The sequence below is a fragment of the Stegodyphus dumicola genome, chromosome 8, assembly GCF_044657685.1.
Source record: "Stegodyphus dumicola isolate Sdum_Otavi_A_Nest chromosome 8, ASM4465768v1".
NCBI classification, from domain to species: domain Eukaryota; kingdom Metazoa; phylum Arthropoda; class Arachnida; order Araneae; family Eresidae; genus Stegodyphus; species Stegodyphus dumicola.
In genome coordinates this window covers 125481072-125500953 of record NC_140775.1, presented here as the reverse complement: position 1 = coordinate 125500953, position 19882 = coordinate 125481072, and the positions used below count along the sequence as shown (strand labels likewise).

The 19882-nt window shown below is 33.8% G+C and overlaps 1 protein-coding gene across 4 annotated transcripts in view; it reads left to right on the top strand.

Moving 5' to 3' along the window:
* LOC118185171 (multidrug resistance-associated protein 1-like) overlaps nucleotides 1–19882 on the top strand; it is a 306818-nt gene that overhangs the window by 185158 nt on the left and 101778 nt on the right. For all 4 annotated transcript variants that reach the window (XM_085822378.1, XM_085822379.1, XM_085822377.1 and 1 more), the window contains exons 12-15: nucleotides 64–267; nucleotides 7421–7567; nucleotides 17577–17658; nucleotides 18014–18231. In XM_085822378.1, the coding sequence (XP_085678504.1) occupies nucleotides 64–267; nucleotides 7421–7567; nucleotides 17577–17658; nucleotides 18014–18231 (651 nt within the window). The remainder of the gene's footprint in view (nucleotides 1–63; nucleotides 268–7420; nucleotides 7568–17576; nucleotides 17659–18013; nucleotides 18232–19882) is intronic.

The window sequence follows — 19882 nt, the reverse complement described above, 5'->3', positions numbered from 1 at the left end:
TGTTTATATATCTCTAAAATATTTAAGGTATTATATAAATTAGTTTTTAAAAATATTTTCCAGGTCAAGCAAATGAAGTTTAAAGATGAAAGAGTAAAACTTGTGAATGAAGTTCTTTCAGGTATTAAAGTGCTGAAATTATATGCCTGGGAAGAAGCATTTAGGAAGAAAGTTAATGTATTTAGAGAACGTGAATTGAGGCATTTGCGAAAGATAGCATATCTGAATGCCGTTAGTGCCATGACATGGAACTGTTCACCATTTCTGGTAAGACGTGCTTTTAATATTATATATCCTCAAATCTAAACCTGGTGACATCTCCATATCAAATTTCTTCATGTGTTTCTGAACTTTTATCTTTTTAAAGATATTATTAAATGTCCAGTTTTTTAATATTTTCTTTTTGTGTTTTATTGTAATAACATACTTGTGCATAAAATATATCTGTAACTTGCCTTCACATCAGAGCTGTGCTTACATATGTTTTCACTTTAAATACAGGCTTCTATGTGCAATGCAAGATTATTTATTTGAGGGGAGAATGAATAAAGGATACTAAATAATGTATTAAAACTAGCATTATGCATATACACATGCATTCATATATATACACATACATACACATTGTATATATATATATTATATGTGTGTGTGTGTATATATTACAAATTAAGCATATCTCATATATATATTACAAATTAAGTATATCAGTTATGCTCATAAAAAATAACTATTTCAGGTCATAATACCGTGACTCGTACAGCAATATTTAATCAATTTAAGCATAGCTTTATATATCTAATTATTTGCAATTTTGAAGTAAAAAGCATTAAAACTGGGCTTTGACAAATAATATTTGAAGTAGTATAAAGTGGTAATGTATGTGCTTAAAAACATTTATGGTATAAATTTTTCAAGCATATTTATAATTTCAATTTTCTTGCTTTTAAAGAAGCAAAATCATCAGTAATTTTTCAAAATTTTTTGGTGACTTAATTCATGTTTTGTAAAAGAGTATGGCCATGTTTGAAAGTCTTTCTTGTCTCTGTGAATATCTCATATAATTCTTTATTATTTTAAGTTTGCTAAAATTTCTTTCACCACTAGTTACAGTAACTGGCAATATTAAAAATATTCGTAATGTTGCTTCAAATTTGGATACAACTGAATTAATTTACTTTCATGAACTATTTTAAAAAGACTATATAGACTGTGTGTAGCTGCTTTAGTGTCTGAAATTATTGAAATAGCGTGGTTTATAAAATTAGATATTGAAATAGCGTGGTTTATAAAATTAGATATTGAAATAGCTTGGTTTTTAAAATTGGATATAGGACTGAATTTCTTCAGCATTCATATAATTGGGATATTTAAGTTACAAGCTGCTGACTTTGAATTGCTTAAATTGTTGCAAATAACATTTAATTTATGATTATATTTCCCATTTGTATTTTGCAACATGTGTGGCAACACGATTTTTATTTCTAGTTTTTGGCAATGTTTTCAGTTGTTGTCACTTGTTTACTTTACCATGCTTACCATGCAACATTTACTGCGCCTATAATGATTTTGTATTTCAATATATCTTAATCCAGATGAATCTCTGCTTATTTATTCGTCTCCATTCCTAATGCTAGACTTCATCATAAATGACATTAATTGTTCACTGATTAAACAGTGAAAATGGGAAGATATTTCATTAAAATTTTTGTATCACCATTTCAATTATGAAATCAAAATATCTAACACTTCTTTAATCTTTTTAAAAATATATTTTTCTAAAAAACTGCAGTTCGTACCTATCGAATCTTCACAATTTGATTTATTAACCTTTTGCTTTTGTTTCTATTATATTCTGATGATACATTCATCCCAAAAGCTGAAGTCTCACCTTTTTTGAAAAATGGATTGAAAAATATTTTCTCTAATTTCTTGTAATGAAACACATAGGCCCTCTATTAAGCATGTGGCTTTATAAATACACTCTTGGACAGACAAAAAAAAAAAAAAAAAAAAGGCGCATAACGATGGACCGAGAAGATGTAAATCAAATTGGACACAAATTGATATGCATACAAGTTTCGACAGAAAATGCAAAATTTTACATTTTGGCTGCCAATGAATGAACGGTTGTTTCTACAGCACATCTGATCTGCACAACTGGCAGGATATTTAAGAGAAGAAATAACGATTCCAGGTCATAAATTCTTCACGAATTTCATTTCGTGTACTCTGGTAGACAGTAACTATGCCTCGCATACAGGTGTGCGAACAATATGCGCAGATGTCAGAATTTAAGAGAGGTCGTGTAGTTGGGCTCGAAGAAGCTGGTTGGTTTGATCGGCGAATAGCTCGACATTTGAGCAGGAGTGATGCTACTATTAGACGATGTTGTCAGGAATGTGTGAACCATGGCTGCACACAGCATCAAGAAGGAAGCGGTAGGCCTAGAGAAACTACAGAACATGAAGACCGAGCAATCATCAGAGCGGCACTTACAGACCCAGATGCATCATTATCATCGATTGTAAGTGCAACTAGTGCTTCAGTGACCACAAGGACCATTCAAAGACGGGTCAGAGAAAGGGTGCTGAGGTCACGCCGATCCCTGTGCCGACTACCATTGACATCTGTACAACGTCAAGCCCATTTGCAGTGGTAACAGGCTTATTTGCACTGGAATGTAACTGACTGGAGTAGAATAGTCTTCAATGATGAGTCTAGAAATGCCCCGGACAGTGGTATGATGATACCAACTCGACTGTCTTCCGGTAGACAGGCTGACAACCAGGAGTGATAGTCTGGGGTGCTATTTCATTCCATAGTAGGACCTCTTTGGTTGTCATTCGTCACAACCTTACAGCACAGCGCTACGTTGACGAAGTTCTAAGGCCTGTTGTGTTGCCCTTCATGCTATGCCACCATGGGCTTACATTTCAGCAAGATAATGCCCGCCCCCACACTGCACATGTTTCTACTGCTTGCCTTAGTGCTTGCCGAATATTACCTTGGCCAACAAGGTCACCCGATCTCTTTCCTATTGAGCACATGTGGAGCATTATGGGCAGGGCCCTCCAACCAGCTTGGGATGTTGACGATCTAATGTGCCAGTTAGAAAGAATTTGACATGATATCCCTCAGGAGGACATCCGTAACCTCTATCAATCGATGCCAAGCTGAATAACTGCTTGCATAAGGGCCAGAGATGGACAAACGCGTTACTGACTTTTTCACTTTGTGAAGCTCTGTCACTTCAATAAATTATCCAATTTTTCTGAAACTGTAATCATTTTTTTTCTGTACATGTACATCACTTCTACCAATTTTCATCCCATTCAGTTAACTCCTTGGTTTTTTTTTTTTTTTTTTTTTTTTGTGTGTGTGTGTGTGTTTGTGTCTGAGAGTGTAGTTGTAGTTTTGGACTACAAGGCTTTATTTACTTTTTCAATTTCTTGTAATATTAAATTCTTTGCAGGTAACAAATATAAAAATTTTAAATTAATTTGTTTCAGAATGCTGTCATTTTTAGCCCATGGCAAAGATTTATTATTTAATGCCATATCTCTTAATAACCGATATACTTTGGATACTTGTAGATCTAATTCTTTAACAGCATTTGCTCTTGATGCCCATTGTGTATCTGTGTGACCTTTTAATGCCATTTTTAAAATGGACATAATGTATTCCAGCTTCATGTTGAAGGTACAAAAAAGTTACAAATCCTGTGTACAGTTCTAAAAAATATTAACACACTTGAATTTGTAGAAACGGCATTTTTGCATACTAAATTTTAACTATGAGCTGAGCAAGGAATATATGTAGCTTCATCATGCTTTATACTGTATCTTTACTCTTATTTTGCCTCATAAGCTAGCTCAGGAAACTTTGAGTTGTTAATTTTCGCAAATATGAGAGATTTTTATCTTTAAATTTTATTCACAGCAAAGGGAAGTTTTCTGCATGTGGTTTAACTCATTCATTTTCAACATGGATGGTGGGCATATTTTGAGTGGTAGAGGAGTGATAAGCATGCTTTGGCATTCTAACTTAATTTTAAAACTTTCCAAAAATTTCATAAGTGGATTATCTGTAAAAAATCTATTAATTATGGACTAAGATGGTAAGAATATATATAACCATTGGATATGAAGACCGCTATCTATAATCTAAGATGGTAAAAATTTCTTAAATCGATCTCATTAACCTGAAAAGAAGATTCGGTGGGTATTAAAAGTTTGCATAAGGTAGCTTCAGTATCTTCAGATAGCACAACAGTTTACTTTTGTTGTTTATTTGGCCAGCCGGCGAGGTAAGTGGGCTTATTAGTTCTTTATTGTGATTGTGAATCATTAATGCATAAATAATGATTGATGATAATGATTGTAGATGCATGATGATTGTGAATCATTATGCATCTCTCAAGGTTGATAACTCAGCCTTGTTAAGTACTAATGAGGCTTTACTGTTAGCATGGGTTTGTTTTATGAAGTAAGAAAGAATTAATCAAGAGATGCTTTATGCAAGAAACTTGATTGCAGATACTAAAGTTGAATCTATTTTTAATACTCTCAAAGATTATTTTAAAGATGGTAAAAATTTAATAGCTAAGACCATCTTAGTCCATATAAAAGACTGTAGAAAATCTTTATATATATTAATTTTTACCATCTATGTTGATTATCTATTTGTACTGGCAATAAAAGGCACTAGCATTGGCTTCCCTCATGCAACTCTTAAGGGTGGGGAGATGAATTTATATTCTAGGTGGGATGACTTTGAAAAACTCTACAACTTGTTTCCTTCGCCATGTTTTGCTCTTTCGAATGATATCAGTCAATAAAAAGAAATATTTTTAATACATTTCCATGTATCTGAAGTTAAGGTTTTTTTCAATTGCTCTTGAACTCGCAGCTACCCACATGTTTACTTTGTAACAAAGTACAATCTAATGAGGTGATGAAACTGTCTTGTTTGCAGGACCATCTTCTCCAATCCTAAACAGCACAGCACATGTGTCAACTGTTTTTGCATGTGATTAATCGTAGCACATGCATTGAGTGTCCTTTCAGTATGAAGTTTGGTTTGACCCGGGTTTCTTGTGTTACTTTTTGGTCACTTTATTTCTATTTTTCCCCTTCAGTTTCAATTTACTTTCATTGTTTTTTAGCCAGTCAGCTGGGTAAGTGCGCTTAATAGTTCTATATTGTGATCATGAATTATTAATTTTGAGAAATGGTTATCTTCCCTTCATCATATTTTACTGCCACCAATGATGTCACTTAGTAAAAAGAAGTGTTTTTAATACAGTTCCACATACTTAACCTGTGGGAAAGCACGTGGGGTGTATCGTACCCCACTCCTACATAAAGTGGAATATTCCTAACTTGCGAAACTGAAATTCTGTGCTGCATTCAATAGCAGAGTTTCTAGTTGTGGTTGACTTTCAGAACCGCTTTTTCTTTGCCTGTGTGTTTCAGAAAAAGATTTACCGGTATTTTGTTGAATCTGGCGTATGACACACCCCATGCGCCTGTCCGCGCAAGTGTTTTTCTGACTGAATATTTAGTTCAGAAATTTATTTCCAGAGTGTAACAGCAAATATTTCTACTCGCAAGTGAATTTAAAGTACTTGACATTAAATTCTTAAAATTTCTAGCTGCATTATGGTAAAAAGAATGACTCCCTATGAATTGGAGATGCAACGCCTGTGAGATTTATTAGAAATATTTGAAAGAGATGAAGATTGCCTTTTGGAAACTGAAGATGAAGCTAGGAATATTTTCTATACTGTTTTGGTATCGAAAAAGATAAAACATTAATTTCTAATGTTCCTAAAAAAGGAAAAACTGTTTTTATGCTTTCAACATTATATAATGATCATACTATAGATGATGCTATTGGAGAAAATAAAACGTCAGGAATTATATGTTTTTATAATATGACTAAAGGAGCAGTTGATATGGGGGGATGAAATGTCAGCCAATTATTCAATTGCCAGAATAACAAGAAAGTGGCCAATGGTAATTTTCTTTCCTGCACTGAATGTTGCTGTAAAAAATGCTTGAATTATATTACATTCAACTGCTGATCCACCATTCAGAAACAGAAGTCTGTTTTTTAAGGACTTAACATTACAATTAATGAAAAAAAAAATTGAACAAAGATCAGAGATTAATACTTTACCAAGAAAGTGACATACTGCATGCAAAACAAAAGCAGAAATTTCAACGAAGAATTAAAACAAATACATGAAATTCGAAACAATTAAGTATGAAAGATGTGATAAATTTCCCTCGTGCCAAGGACAGAAGAACGTGAATGCAATGTTTAAAATGTGAAAACATTCTGTGCCAAAAACACATGAATGTATTTTGTTCAAAGTGTAAAGAAATAAGCATTGTGTATTAGAGATGCAGTGAAACTTAGGCATGATGTTTATTTTTTTATTATTTTCATTTATCTTAATTTTAAATCTAAGATTTTTTTGGAAATTAATTTTTTGAAATCTAATTATTATTCACATGTTTATAATACACGAGAACAAGAAAAACAGCTTTAAAACTAAGTGAAACTATTTTTATCGCTTTTTAAATATTGATGAATGTGATACTCTGCGTGCCCACTCTAGTAACTTTTCTTGGTGTGACTTCCGCTGGGTTAAAGTTCAGATTTGTTCTTTCACCATTTAACTCACAACTAAGCATGTGTTTACTTTGTAACATTATCTAATAATGCAATGAAACTGTCACATTTGCAAGAACAGCTTTAAAAGATTCATCCTACAAAATAAAATAAGAATTTGTCACTTTTCACAAACATCAAGGACAAGTTTCTGAAGGCACAATCTGTTTCAAGCTTACTAGCAACCTCATCAAAAAAATGTGATGATGGTTTGATAGCCTCTTAATAATATATCAAAATTTATTGCTAAATTTGAGAAAGCTCATACCATCAGCAAAGAGATGATACTGCTGTACATCAAGGAACTTTTAGAAATATTTTTATGCCATCCAGCAACATCCAGTGTTATAAAAAATGTCTCATGAAGCAATGATGCAGTGTGACAATAAATTGATGAGATGGCTGAAGATATTGAAGCTACCTTATGCAAACTTTTAATACCCTCTGAATTTTCTTTTCAGGTTAATGAGTCAACCTTGCCAAATACTAATGCAGATTTACTGTTAACATACGTTCATTTTATGAAGAAAGAAAAACTTATTCAAAAGATGGTTTATGCATGAAATAACTTGTATACTTGATTTTTGTTGGCAATATAGGCAGATTGAATTCTGAAAATGAACTGATAATAAGTTTTTTTTAATAAAAGGAGTTCTGTTTTTAGTTGTAAATTTTAAAATTAAAAAATTGGCAGGAATGATTTTGTAGCTTTTACAAACCAGATATGTTTATTTTTCAGGTTGCCTTGGCTTCTTTTGCATGTTACGTTCTCGTGGATGAAAATAATGTGCTTGATGCATCAACAGCATTTGTGTCGTTATCTTTGTTTAACATTCTGCGATTTCCATTGACTATGCTTCCTAATTTGATAACTTACATAATCATGGTAAGTCATGAAGGAACAAAGTATTGTTTTGCAGTATAAATGTTATAAATGTTCATTATAATAATTTCAGTTAAATTTATTTAAATTTCAATTAGTTAAGTATTTAACTGCTACATGAGCAAGGTTTTTAAAAGTATACTTTTAACTGAAATGTATCTTAACAAAATTATTGGAAAATGTAGCATATTCAGCTGATATCTCAGTTGGTGTGTTATAAACAAACAGTCTTAAGTAAATTCAATCAGATTGAAAAAAAAATGTGTTTTAAAATGTCATTTGAATTTGAATCACTGGTGAATGAATAACAAAAGCTTCATGACCCAGAAACCAGATTTTGAGTTAAAACATATTACAGGAAATAAGAGTTTATCATTATATCATCATAATCATTGTAAATATTGCATATCTTTTGAATATATTTTAAGTAGGCTAACTGGTAAACTAAATTAATCTTTGCAGTTGATATTTGTTCTTGTTTATCAAACCTTATATGTATATATTGCTCAAAAATCCTTTTATTTTTTACATTGTTCTTCAGAGTTGAATTTGCCATCATCACTTTTGAAGCTTTGAATTTTATACTTCTCAATGAATTTTTGAGTTTAGGAAACATCTAAGAAAAATGGAAAGACTGCTGAATCTGTGATATTATGTATTTAGGCAAAAAATTCTGGATAAGAAATTAATTGCTTCAAAATTGCAGTGAAGGAATTGCAACTACCGCAATTTTCATTATTTTGTGATCATTGCATTGCACTGTGTTGAACTGGAGATGGACAGTTGCTAATAATAGTTTTGTAGGCATTTTTTTTCCCATTTCCGGAAGGTATCTGTAATGGATAATGTAATTGGAAAATGAATACCAGAACTTTTATTTTGAACATGATGTGTTTTCTAAGCCTTAATTTCACATTTAGGGATTATATACATACACTCTAAAACTCGTCGTCAGCTAAATTATTTTAAAATAGGTATCCAGTAATTCAACAGACTTAGAGAAAAATACTTCCATTGCTATAAGCTTGTTATAAAGGGTCATCAGATGAATATTCAATAATATGGTTTAATGTAATAGAATTTTGTTCTTAATTTATATTCCTGAAATATAATTCTGATTGTCATACTACAGCTGTTTTCAACCATTTCTGCTCCATGCACCCTCTTTACCATTGCTAGGCAATCATCCTTTTAAAAACACGAAACTTTCTCCATCCTTTAAAAAATTCGAAAAATACATGTACATTTATTTTAAATTAAACAAGAAAAACTACAGAAAATGTTGATAAATACCAAAACTTGCATTAAAATATTTTTTTATATTCATAAACTAAAACTAAGTACTTAACAGGTATATAAAAGGATGACTGCATTCCCACCTGAAACATCTCCTTGCGGAGATTCCTGTCTGGTTGAGAACCCCTGTTAGTGCATCATTTTCCTATTGATATGAAACTGGAACTGTTGCTTCTCATAGGTGCTTTGGTTACAATTTTGCTATTGTATGGCAGTGCCTAAACCCCAAGTAAAATCATTTGCATCAAATTAGAATTGGTCAAGTTTCAGTTTGTCCTCTTATTAAACATCAGTTTTATGTTTTTAAAGCATATATACTGGTCTATGACTTTGGATTCATGCTTGAGGTTGTCCTGTTACACTTCTTGTCATTTTTGTTGATATTTAATTCATTATTATATAGGTAAGACAAACTATAATTCCTAATAAAATATATGAAGATATTTCTAAAATCTTGTTTGACCTCATTTTGCATTCACTGAGCTGTTGACAGAATATCTTGTTGGAAAATTCATGCAAGTACACTAAAGTCCATGATTTTCTCTAGCAGGTGATGTTCTATTTCCCTTGCATGTTTGTAAAAGGAAAAGTGACTAATAGACTTTTTAAATGAAATACATCTACTTGTATCATAAGCTATATAAGTGGAAAGATTTTAAAGGAACAAATTCAAATGGTTAAAATATTAATTTATGATTATTGTTGGTGTATACAGATGGCTGTGTTTGGTTTTCTTCCAGTTGTGGTGTCTTAAAAGACATATTTTCATAAAGAAATAGACTGAAGAATATAGCTTAAAATCTCAAAACAATAAAATTATTGTATTTTAATTACAGAAATAACTAGAAAAATGAAATAAAGTTTACTCTAGGTTGGTATTCAAGAAACAGCATTTTATGTTACTGTTCTATATTATTTTAATCACATAATAATTTCAGTAGGATTAATATTGGTATTGCTGTGTGCATACAGGTTGATAATGGATTGACTGCACACAGAACCGACAATAGCTCGATAGAATTTTTCTCAAAAGAAGCATTTTACAGGTTCAGAACTTTTCATAAAACTTTTCGTACAGCTCTTCTCTATATGACAGAATACAATCTGTAATTACCCCCTTCAAACTACTAAGAACGTTAAACAGAATGCAGTGCAAAGGACGTCTAAAGAGCGAAGCTTACATGGAGATCTCTCAATAGTCTATACGCAATCCTGAAGTAAACTGAGAACTAATGCTCTCTCCTTACTTATAAAGTATGTCAACTTTTGGTCATTTCTTACTGAATTTGTGGAGAAAATTAGTCACCAAAACCATCGTCACCTCGATGCATTGCCAGAATAGCCATTTACCTCAATATTAAATGCCTTGCCCCTGTAATCTTATTTTTCCGATGTAGCTTTACTTTCTAGACGAATTTCATGTTACATAACACAAGAGATACTACCCCCCCCAAGTCCTGCTATGCTGCCTCAACATGATGGGGGTGGTGTCACTGGGCAGAACGGGCGAAGTACGTCGGGAGCATAGCTCCTGGTAAGGCCACCCTAGGCGTGAAGGCCATTTGAACATGCCCAGCTAAAGCATAGCAGGTGAAGATCCTTCAGGGGATTACCATCTCGGTGATCGGGTGTCACAATCCTGGAACCCCAGTGATCTCTCCTCCTTTCTGCCTCCCCTCCTCTTAACTGCAACTTTTCTCATTTTCCTTCTCCTATGTGGTTTCCTCTTCCGAGGTTTGGACTCGTCATAAGAAACTGGAACAGCCTTGTCCCTAGTTCTTCGAATGGTGAGAAAACTGCCCACGTGTTTGCCGTGCGTGGAGACCCATGTCACTGGAAAGGAGGGTCCTGGTAGTTGAGGGGCGAGGTGCTGTCCCCAACACACTGCTTTGGCCTCTGCTTCAGTTAAACGGGAGGCACCTTGTCATCCTCACGGGTGTCAATTGGCTTGTCACTAGTCCTTGTGTCAGTGGCTTGGGGACAAGCTCTTGGGAGTACCTGCTTTTGGGAAAGCCAACTGTGGGACTTCAGATTGTGTATAGGTCCGGCTAGCCTTGGCATAGGAATCTGCGTCCCCTTGTTATGCTCCATGGTGGGTGGGGTGGTCGGACCCGAATCTTTCTCAATTTAAATATGAATGCTATGATACCTTCCTGCTCCAACAATGTACCCGATACTCCGACTGTGACTAAAAGACTTAAGAAGCGACATAGAAAGCACTGCGTCAGATGTACTTTGTTCCTTAATTATAACCAGCTCTGAAGAATTGAAAAAAATGTCACCCTTTCTAATAAACAAACATCTTTTGTTTTCTGTAGGATAACTGAAAAATATTAAGAGACTTCGATCTGGAGACCTTTTGATAGAAACTGTGTCTGGAAAGCAGTCTAATAGTCTTTTGAAACTAACTAAATTAGGACAGCCAAACATTGTAGTTAAGCCACATAACACTCTAAATTCGTCCCGAGGAGTAATCTCTGAAATAGACTTATTGTCAGTAACTGAAGAGGAATTTGTTAAAGCGTTGGCAGATGAAAACGTGTGTGGTGCTTGTAGGATCAAAATGCGGAAAGAAGGTCAACTTATTCCCATTAAACATGTCATACTTACTTTTAGTTCTCCTAACCTGCCTAAAAACATCAAAGCTGGATACCTAAACTGTTCAGTCAGGCCATATATACTGAATCCAATACATTGCTTTCAATGTCAGCGCTTTGGACATGGAAAGACCTCTTATCACGTTAGCCTCACATGCACTTGATGTTCCATCATAGGCCATGCTAGTGAAGGCTGCTCTGCTGCTCCCTTGTGTATAAACTGTAAAGGCGACCATCCAGGTTTTTCAAGATCTTGTACCGAAATGGCAGACAGAAAAAAAAATTCAGAACATTAAAGTTACACAAAAGATATCATTTGCAGAAGCCAAAAGACTTGTTCTCTCTAATCAGCAAAGACCTAATAAATCTTATGCATCCGCAACAAAATCATTCAGATCAATATCAACGCAAACCATAATTACTGCACAGAAAAAAAGAACTAGCAACGACAGAAGATCCTAGAAACCAAAAATCAGGGAAAAAACCTGATGTTGAAACTAGTACACCGGTGACTGGGCCCAAAGGAAAACAGAATGTCCAACAGAAAAAACATAGAGATGGTATCAAAGAGAAAAATAAGCAAAAACCCAGGACTCCCAGTCAAAGTTCCATAGCAAGCATGACTGCAGGACTCTTAGACGACTCAGACGAAATGGACATTGAAAAAGGGTTATCCCTTCCGAAACACCTTTTGCCTCGAAAGTCAAAACACCAACGCCGCCAAAACAAGCATCCATTAATGGGTACATTTATTTCGTGGAATTGCCAGGGTTTTCGCCAAAACCTGGGTAACATCAAGGGTTTAATAAACATGCATCAACCTGCCTGCCTTGTGCTTCAGGAGACCTTGTTAAAACCAAGCAGACATGCTAAGATACGGAGATATGCAACCGTAAGAAAGGGGATCATGCCTGTGGTGGTGTGGGCCTTATCACCTCCCACAATCACCTTTACATTGCTCTTCCTTTGACTGTGGCAGTTCAGATTAATGTACGCTTTTCAATCTCTGTATGCACCATTTATTTACCTCCACACGAGCATATTGATCAGAGAGAGTTGGAAAGAATAATAGAGAAGCTCCCAGAACCTTTATTGCTTTTAGGTGACTTCAATGCCCATAGTACATTATAGGGAAATAGGGACACTAATTCAAGGGGCCGGCAGATCGAACAATTAGTGGAAGATCTCTCTATTTGTCTCCTTAATAATGGAGAACACACTTACTTTCATCAGTCGACTAGAACATTTCATGCAATTGATCTGGTTTTTTGTTCTCCATCTCTACTATCTTTCTGCTCTTTCAGTGTAGTGGAGAATCTCTAAAATAGTGACCACTTCACAGTCATTGTAAATATTACAGGAAATTCAAAGATCTCAAGACAATCTCGCTTACTTTACGATAAAGCTGATTGGGATCTTTTTTAATCTTGTGCTGTGCTGACTGAAGAAATGGTAAACGATGTGGACATTAATACAGCAGTAAAAATGATCTCTGATACTATTGTACAAGCAGCTGAACTCTGTATTCCAAAGTCCTCGACAAAGTTCAGTAAACCCTGGTGGAACAATGATTGTCATAAAACTTCGAGAGAGAAAAAGAAAGCTTGGCGTATCTTTCGCCGTTGTCCTACACTGGAAAATCTTCTTGCCTTTAAAAAAGCTAAGGCGAATGCAAGAAAAGTGAGGCGGCAAAGTCAGAGAAAATCATGGGCAGACTACGTGTCCACTATTACCTCCTCAATGTCTAGCAAACAGGTTTGGGAAAGAGTCTGCAAAGCCTCTGGACTATGTAACGATTATTCCTTTTCTGTTCTAGAAAAAGATGGAAAGTTGATTAGCACTAGAGAAGAAATTGCTGATGCTTTAGGTGACACAGTTGCTGCTGTATCTAGCAGTAACAATTACTCAAAAGAATTTCTGCCCACAAAGATGCACTTGGAAAGGACTCAAATAGACTTTTCCCATTCTAATGCAGATTCTTATAATAAAGATCTCACCATGTTTGAATTAAGAAATGTAACATCTCGTACTGATAGGACCTGCCCTGGTCCTGATGGCATAAGATATTTGATGATAAAGCACCTACCCTATGAATCTCTAGTGGTCCTTCTTGCTCTTCATAATAAGGTATGGAAGGAGAAAATTTTTCCTACTGCCTGGTGCAGGGCCTTTGTTATCCCTATAGTAAAACCGGCAAGGACCCGAAAAATTCTTTAAATTATCGCCCCATCGCGTGCACTAGCTGCCTTTGCAAGATTATGAAAAAAAATCACCAATTATCTGGAGACTAATCATTGCCTATCGCCTTACCAAAGTGGTTTCCGTAAGGGAAGATCTTTACTTGATAATGCCCTGTTTTTAGAAACCACAGTACGCAATGCATTTGTGAAAAGAAATCATGTGGTTTCAATCTTCTTTGATATGGAAAAGGTGTATGATTGAACTTGGCAGCATGGAACTCTTCGTGACCTTTACAGCACTGGATTGCGAGGTAATTTACTCATCTTTATTCAAAACTTTTTAAAGGACCGCACTTTCCAAGTCAAGATTGGTTCGTTGCTTTCTCAAGTATTTGTACAACAAGAAGGTGTACCACAAGTTTTCACTCTTTTTAGCCTGAAAATTAACTCCATTTTAAGAGAATTTCCTCCCACAGTGTATGGTTCCCTGTATGTTGATGATCTGATGATCTATTGTAAAGTTCAAGATATGAGATACATTGAGAGACAACTACAAATTGCTCTAAATAGAATCGTAAAGTGGTCCAACAACAATGGTTTTAAATTTTCTAGCCAGAAGACAGTCTGCATGCATTTCTGTCACAAAAGAAATCTACATCCTTATCCAGAGCTGCATCTTGACGGCTCTTTGATCCGCATTGAACCAGAAGCAAAGTTCTTAGGAGTTATATTTGACAGAAAGCTCACTTTCCTTCCGCATATCATTAATCTAAAGGGAAAATATGCTTAAGCTCTCAACATACTGAAAGTCCTGGCCAATACTTCTTGGGGAGCAAAACATTGTTTTATGCTGCACATTTATAGAGCTTTAATCCATTCCAAACTTGACTATGGCTGTGTTATCTATGGATCAGCGAGACCTTCTGTGCTACTGAAATTGGATCTAGTCCACCATCAAGTGCTATGGATTTGCTGTGGACCCTTCAGAATATCTTCAGTCCAAAGTTTATATGTCATCTGTTTTGAACCATCTTTGGAATTCAGATGCAAGCAGTTGTCCATTAATCTTCATTATAAAGTAATGTCACAGGCTGAACATCCTATCCGACTCATGACATCTGATCAGTCTTTACCAAGCTCGTCCTTCATGTATCCCACCTTTTGATCTTCGCATTCACTCACTGATTGAAGAATTCAACCTAAATGATCTGCATCCCCAAAACTTTGACCTTTTCGGTATTGCTCCCTGGCAAGAAGTGAACATTCACCTACTTAACATTTTTGGAGAATTAAAGAAGAGCAGTACCAATGATATCCAATATCAACAAATTTTCCTAGAGCATAGAAGCAGTTATTCTAACTACAAAGCAATTTTTACTGATGGTTCAAAGAATCATCATTATGTCGGGGCAGCTTTTGTTTGTGATAAAGAAATAAAGAGTAGTAAACTTCATAAAGCTGCATCTGTCTTTACTGCGGAAACTTTTGCCATTTTGAATTCCTTAATCTTTATCTCTAGGCAAAATAGCAAAAAGTTCATTATCTACTCTGACTCTGAGTGCTCTTGAATCAATAAATACAAATACCAGCCACCTTTTGGTCCTAGAAATTTTAAACTCATACCTCCATTTGAGAAATACAGGTTATTATATTGCGTACTGCTGGGTGCCTGGACATGCTGGCATCAAAGGCAATGAACTCGCCGATATCACTGCAAAATCTGCTGATATTACCTTAGAAAATGATGTCCCTTTTACAGACATGAATTACATCAGAGCAAAGATCTTGTGCAGGTGGCAAGAACTCTGGGAATGCTAAACTCTGAACAAATTAAGGCAGGTAAAACTCAATTTGGTGTACTGGTAGTCGAGAGGGAATCGGAAGGATGATGTACTACTGACTCGCCTACGAACTGGTCATTGCAGACTGACACATCAGTATCTCTTGAAAGGAGATAATGAACCTATTTGTGGCACTTGCAATGCTCCCGTTTCAGTCATTCACATTTTAGCCTGCTGTCCTGCTTTTAGTCAGAAACGTGAATTTTATTTTAACTCTACAAATGTTATCTTAACAGATCTCATTGGAAGAAACCCCCACATCAACCTCATAAGTTTTTTAAAAGACATCCCTTTTTACCATATGATTTGAAGTTATTTCCCTTTTATCCTAATCTACCTGTTGCTAGAATGCTGGACATTTCAAGTCATTTCTTCATGCCTTCATCAGCATCTCAGGTCCATTTCATCAATTCACTTGATACAGTGTGTTTTGCATCTTGAATTTTTTTCACCATTTGTCTGGCGCATAATACTCTTGAGGTTTTGTGCCATTTAAAAAATCAACCAACCAACCAAGAGATACTACAATTTTACATATAACTTCACTAATATTATTTATGTGCATACAAAATTCATAACATTGGCCTCTACCCAAGGACTGCATGTTCCAGGCATTAAAGTCCCTAGACGGGAAGCCATACTTGCAACTAAAGAAAATTGATTTAATATTGAAATAATAATTTAAATATACATAGAACCATGGGGCTAACTATGGGGACTAACTATGGGTCTACTCTCTTTTTGATCTATTGCTAGAGAACAGAAACTCTTTCTTGAATTTATTTATCTTTAGCTGTGTCAATTCTGCCTTCCATAGCTTTGAAATTGTTTTCTATTATGGCAGAAACTTCTCTTTTCATTTCCTCTTAACTTGTTTCAATCCTTTCTTGACTCAGTTTCATTTCCTCTTTAACACGGTTGATAACCTCTTTTGTCTTTCTTGAACTGCTGTCATCTCTTAACATACTATTGGCCCATTTTCATTTCTTCTTTATATCCAGCAAAGGCTGTTAACAGTTGTCTTGGTTATTTCTCTATTGCTCTTGTTCCTCAGTATTCAATCTCATTTCTGACACCAAAAATTGTTACAAACATAGGTTTTTTGTAATGGATTGAATGCAGACAGAACCGATGATAGTTTTATTAAAAAAAAAAAAAAATCTCAAAAGAAACACTTTACAGTTCTGTAACTCTCCACAAGTCCTCATACAGCTTTTCTTAGTATGACAGAGCACAATCAATAGTTACGACTTAAAACTACTAACAGTGTTAAACACAAGTGAGTGTAAAATTAATCTAAAGATCAAAGCTCACATGGAAATCTCTCAGTATTCTTAAGTAAACTGAGAAACTGATGCTCTCTGTGGTCTTATATAATATTACCCTGCCCACCAAAAAATTGCCTAATGGCATATGCAGTTACAGTTTCATATAGGGGCAAATATAGTTACATAGGAATTGGATTAATTACAGTTATACAGAAACAAGATAAAAGTATTCCCAACTGATCATCAAGTTTGGCGATAATTGACAATTTCTCACTGAATTTAGCTATAAAATCTAGTTGCTAAAACTATTGCCACATTGGTGTTTATTTACCTCAGTGTTAAATGGTCTTGTATACTATGTAATCTTATTTTTCTGGCTGAGCTTTGTTTTCTTGAGACATTTCATGTTACATTGTACAAGAGATACTACAATTCTGCATGTAGTTTCACTAAAATTATTTACATATGTGCAAAATTCATAACAATATATTGTTATATTTATTTTAAATTCCATTCCTTTAATGTTAAATTTATCTAGTTTTTCAATCATATCTACTTTTTACCAGATAAGATGTATTAATGAAATTTGCCTAAATTGGTTTATTAAATCCAAGCTGTGACTGAAATACATTAATATAGCATATGCTGTATACATTACATTATGTACCAATTATATAGCTTTAAATACAAGTCACACTGAATATATATATACACAATTTTAATTTAAGTTCTTTTTTCTAGTTTTTAATTTAGTAGAATTTTTGCTACTAGTTCAATCTTCCAAACCATATATTTATAACTTATAATAAATGTATTATTATTATTTTTAGACAAATGTTTCTGTGAAGAGAATTAACAAGTATATGAACAGTGAAGAACTTGAAAAATATGTTTTGCATGATTCATCTTTAGGTAAATATAATCTTACTGTGAAATTGTTGGTCCACTAAATTATTGATATTAATTTTCTTATGTATTTATTAGTTATTTTCAGTTGCTAACATGTGAATTTATATTTAAATATATTTTCACTCATATATCTATTGTCAGTTCTTAAGTTATTTTTTATTTGTTATACGACGATAAGCTTTTAAGAAAATGTATATTGATACAAAAATCATCTTACAGTGATCATAAAAGAAAGTAATTTTTTGCATATTTTCCTCGAGGCATCATATCATTTTATCTTATAGTCATCTTCATAATCTGAATGGTAGTATAATAATCTAAATAGAAGCAATTACTAATGAAGACTTCTGTCTTCTAGCTCATTCCATTGCAGTTCGTAATGGATATTTTTCATGGAGCAAACCAAGAAATGAAGAACAGAAAAAGAACCCTAAACCAACTCTGAAAAATATAAATCTGACTGTTGAAAAAGGTTCTTTGATTGCAATAGTAGGCAAAGTTGGATCAGGAAAGTCTTCTTTGTTATCTGCAATTTTGGGAGATATGGAGAAAATCAGTGGATCTGTTTCAATAAATGTAAGTGCATTACCCCACATATTAGTATTAACTTTGTTTTCTTAATTAAAATTTTGTACCTAATATAAAGTGGCATGTGCAATATGTTAGCATCATTATCTTTTTTCCCAAATTTTTGCCCCTTATGGGTCTGGAGACAGATGTAAAATCATAACATTAATTTTTCATTGTACTTATTGTTTAATTTGATTATAGATAATTATTTATTATATATATTGGGTTTTAACAAAAGTGTCCCACCACCACAAATACTATCTGCACAAACACTTCATATTGGCATGTTTAATCATATTTTGTCAAACCATTTTTTGCATTGGAAAGAAAGGGACTTGCTTTAGAACACTGTGTTCTGAAATTTGTAAAAAAATATCGTTAGCAATAAGTACAAGGTGTCTAAAATGGAACTATCATGCTACTAGATTAGAAACATAATTTACTTCTAGTTATGTTGCAAAAAGTCAGTTACAGAATGTCACCAAATTATGTATACAGCTTTAGGTACTAATGTTGTATCATATGACACTGTAAAGGTTTGGTAGCAAAATTTCAAAAACAAGGACTACTCATTCAAAAAGCAGAATGCTCTGGCCCACCTACTGATGTTGATGAGGTCCACCTGCGAGAACTTATGGAAGGAGATCAGTATCAGAGTTCGTACGGTCCTTAAGAGTCCTTAAAATACTTAAGGTTTTCTGGAATCAGTTTTTGGTCCTTAAAAGTCCTTAATTTTGGCCCAAACCAGCAGAATGTTCATAGTTTTAATCATCTGAAATTCCTGTCTGTTTTTACGACTGCCATTTTGAGTGTGAATTAGCATTTTGGAGGAATATTATTTGGCGATTCACAGACATATATGGTTATCTTTTGATTGGGTTCATGAGTTATAATTTGTTTCTGTTTCTAATATAAATGATCGGATACTCGAGTTACTAAGCAAGAAGTCATACATAAGCATTTCAAAATTCATTTTTTCTAATAAAGAGCTCTTGAACAACTTTTTGCTTTTGGGGATGGGAATTCTTTTATTAAACGGCTCTAAATTTGGCGACTTATCAACATGCTGTTGATTTTAAAATCAATTTCTGTAGAGAATTTTTAATTCTGAGATCTGGGAAGTTTTGATGATTTTTTAAAAACATTGTAACATTGATAAATTTCATTAAAATAATGGTTGTATATTGAAATTATATTTAAAAAATAACGTTAATATGAAACATTTTTATTATTTGCTGTCATATTATAAAGTTCCATTTTGCCAACTTATTATACAGTATTTTGAATCTGAAAAATAACAAGGTGTAATGCTATAGAGCAAAATTTATAAAACAGCTTTTGGCAAAAGCAAAATTAGCTATGTAATTAATTAAAAATGTCTTCTTTTTAACCCTTTAACTGTCAAGTTATTTTGATGATTTGGGTACACAAATTGTCAAATTTTTTTTATTGCAAAAACCAAATGTTTAGTACAAAATAAAATATACTTAAGTAGTTAAAAATTGATATTTTGCGTACATGGGTAAAATTTTTAAAGTTTTGTAGCCACTGCATATTTGCTTTGAGGCGGCTGCCACTCAACATGGCAGTTGCAAAGTTCGCTTCTAGTGGAGCATTATTTTCTAAAAATGAAAAAAATTTATTATTTTCTAAAACA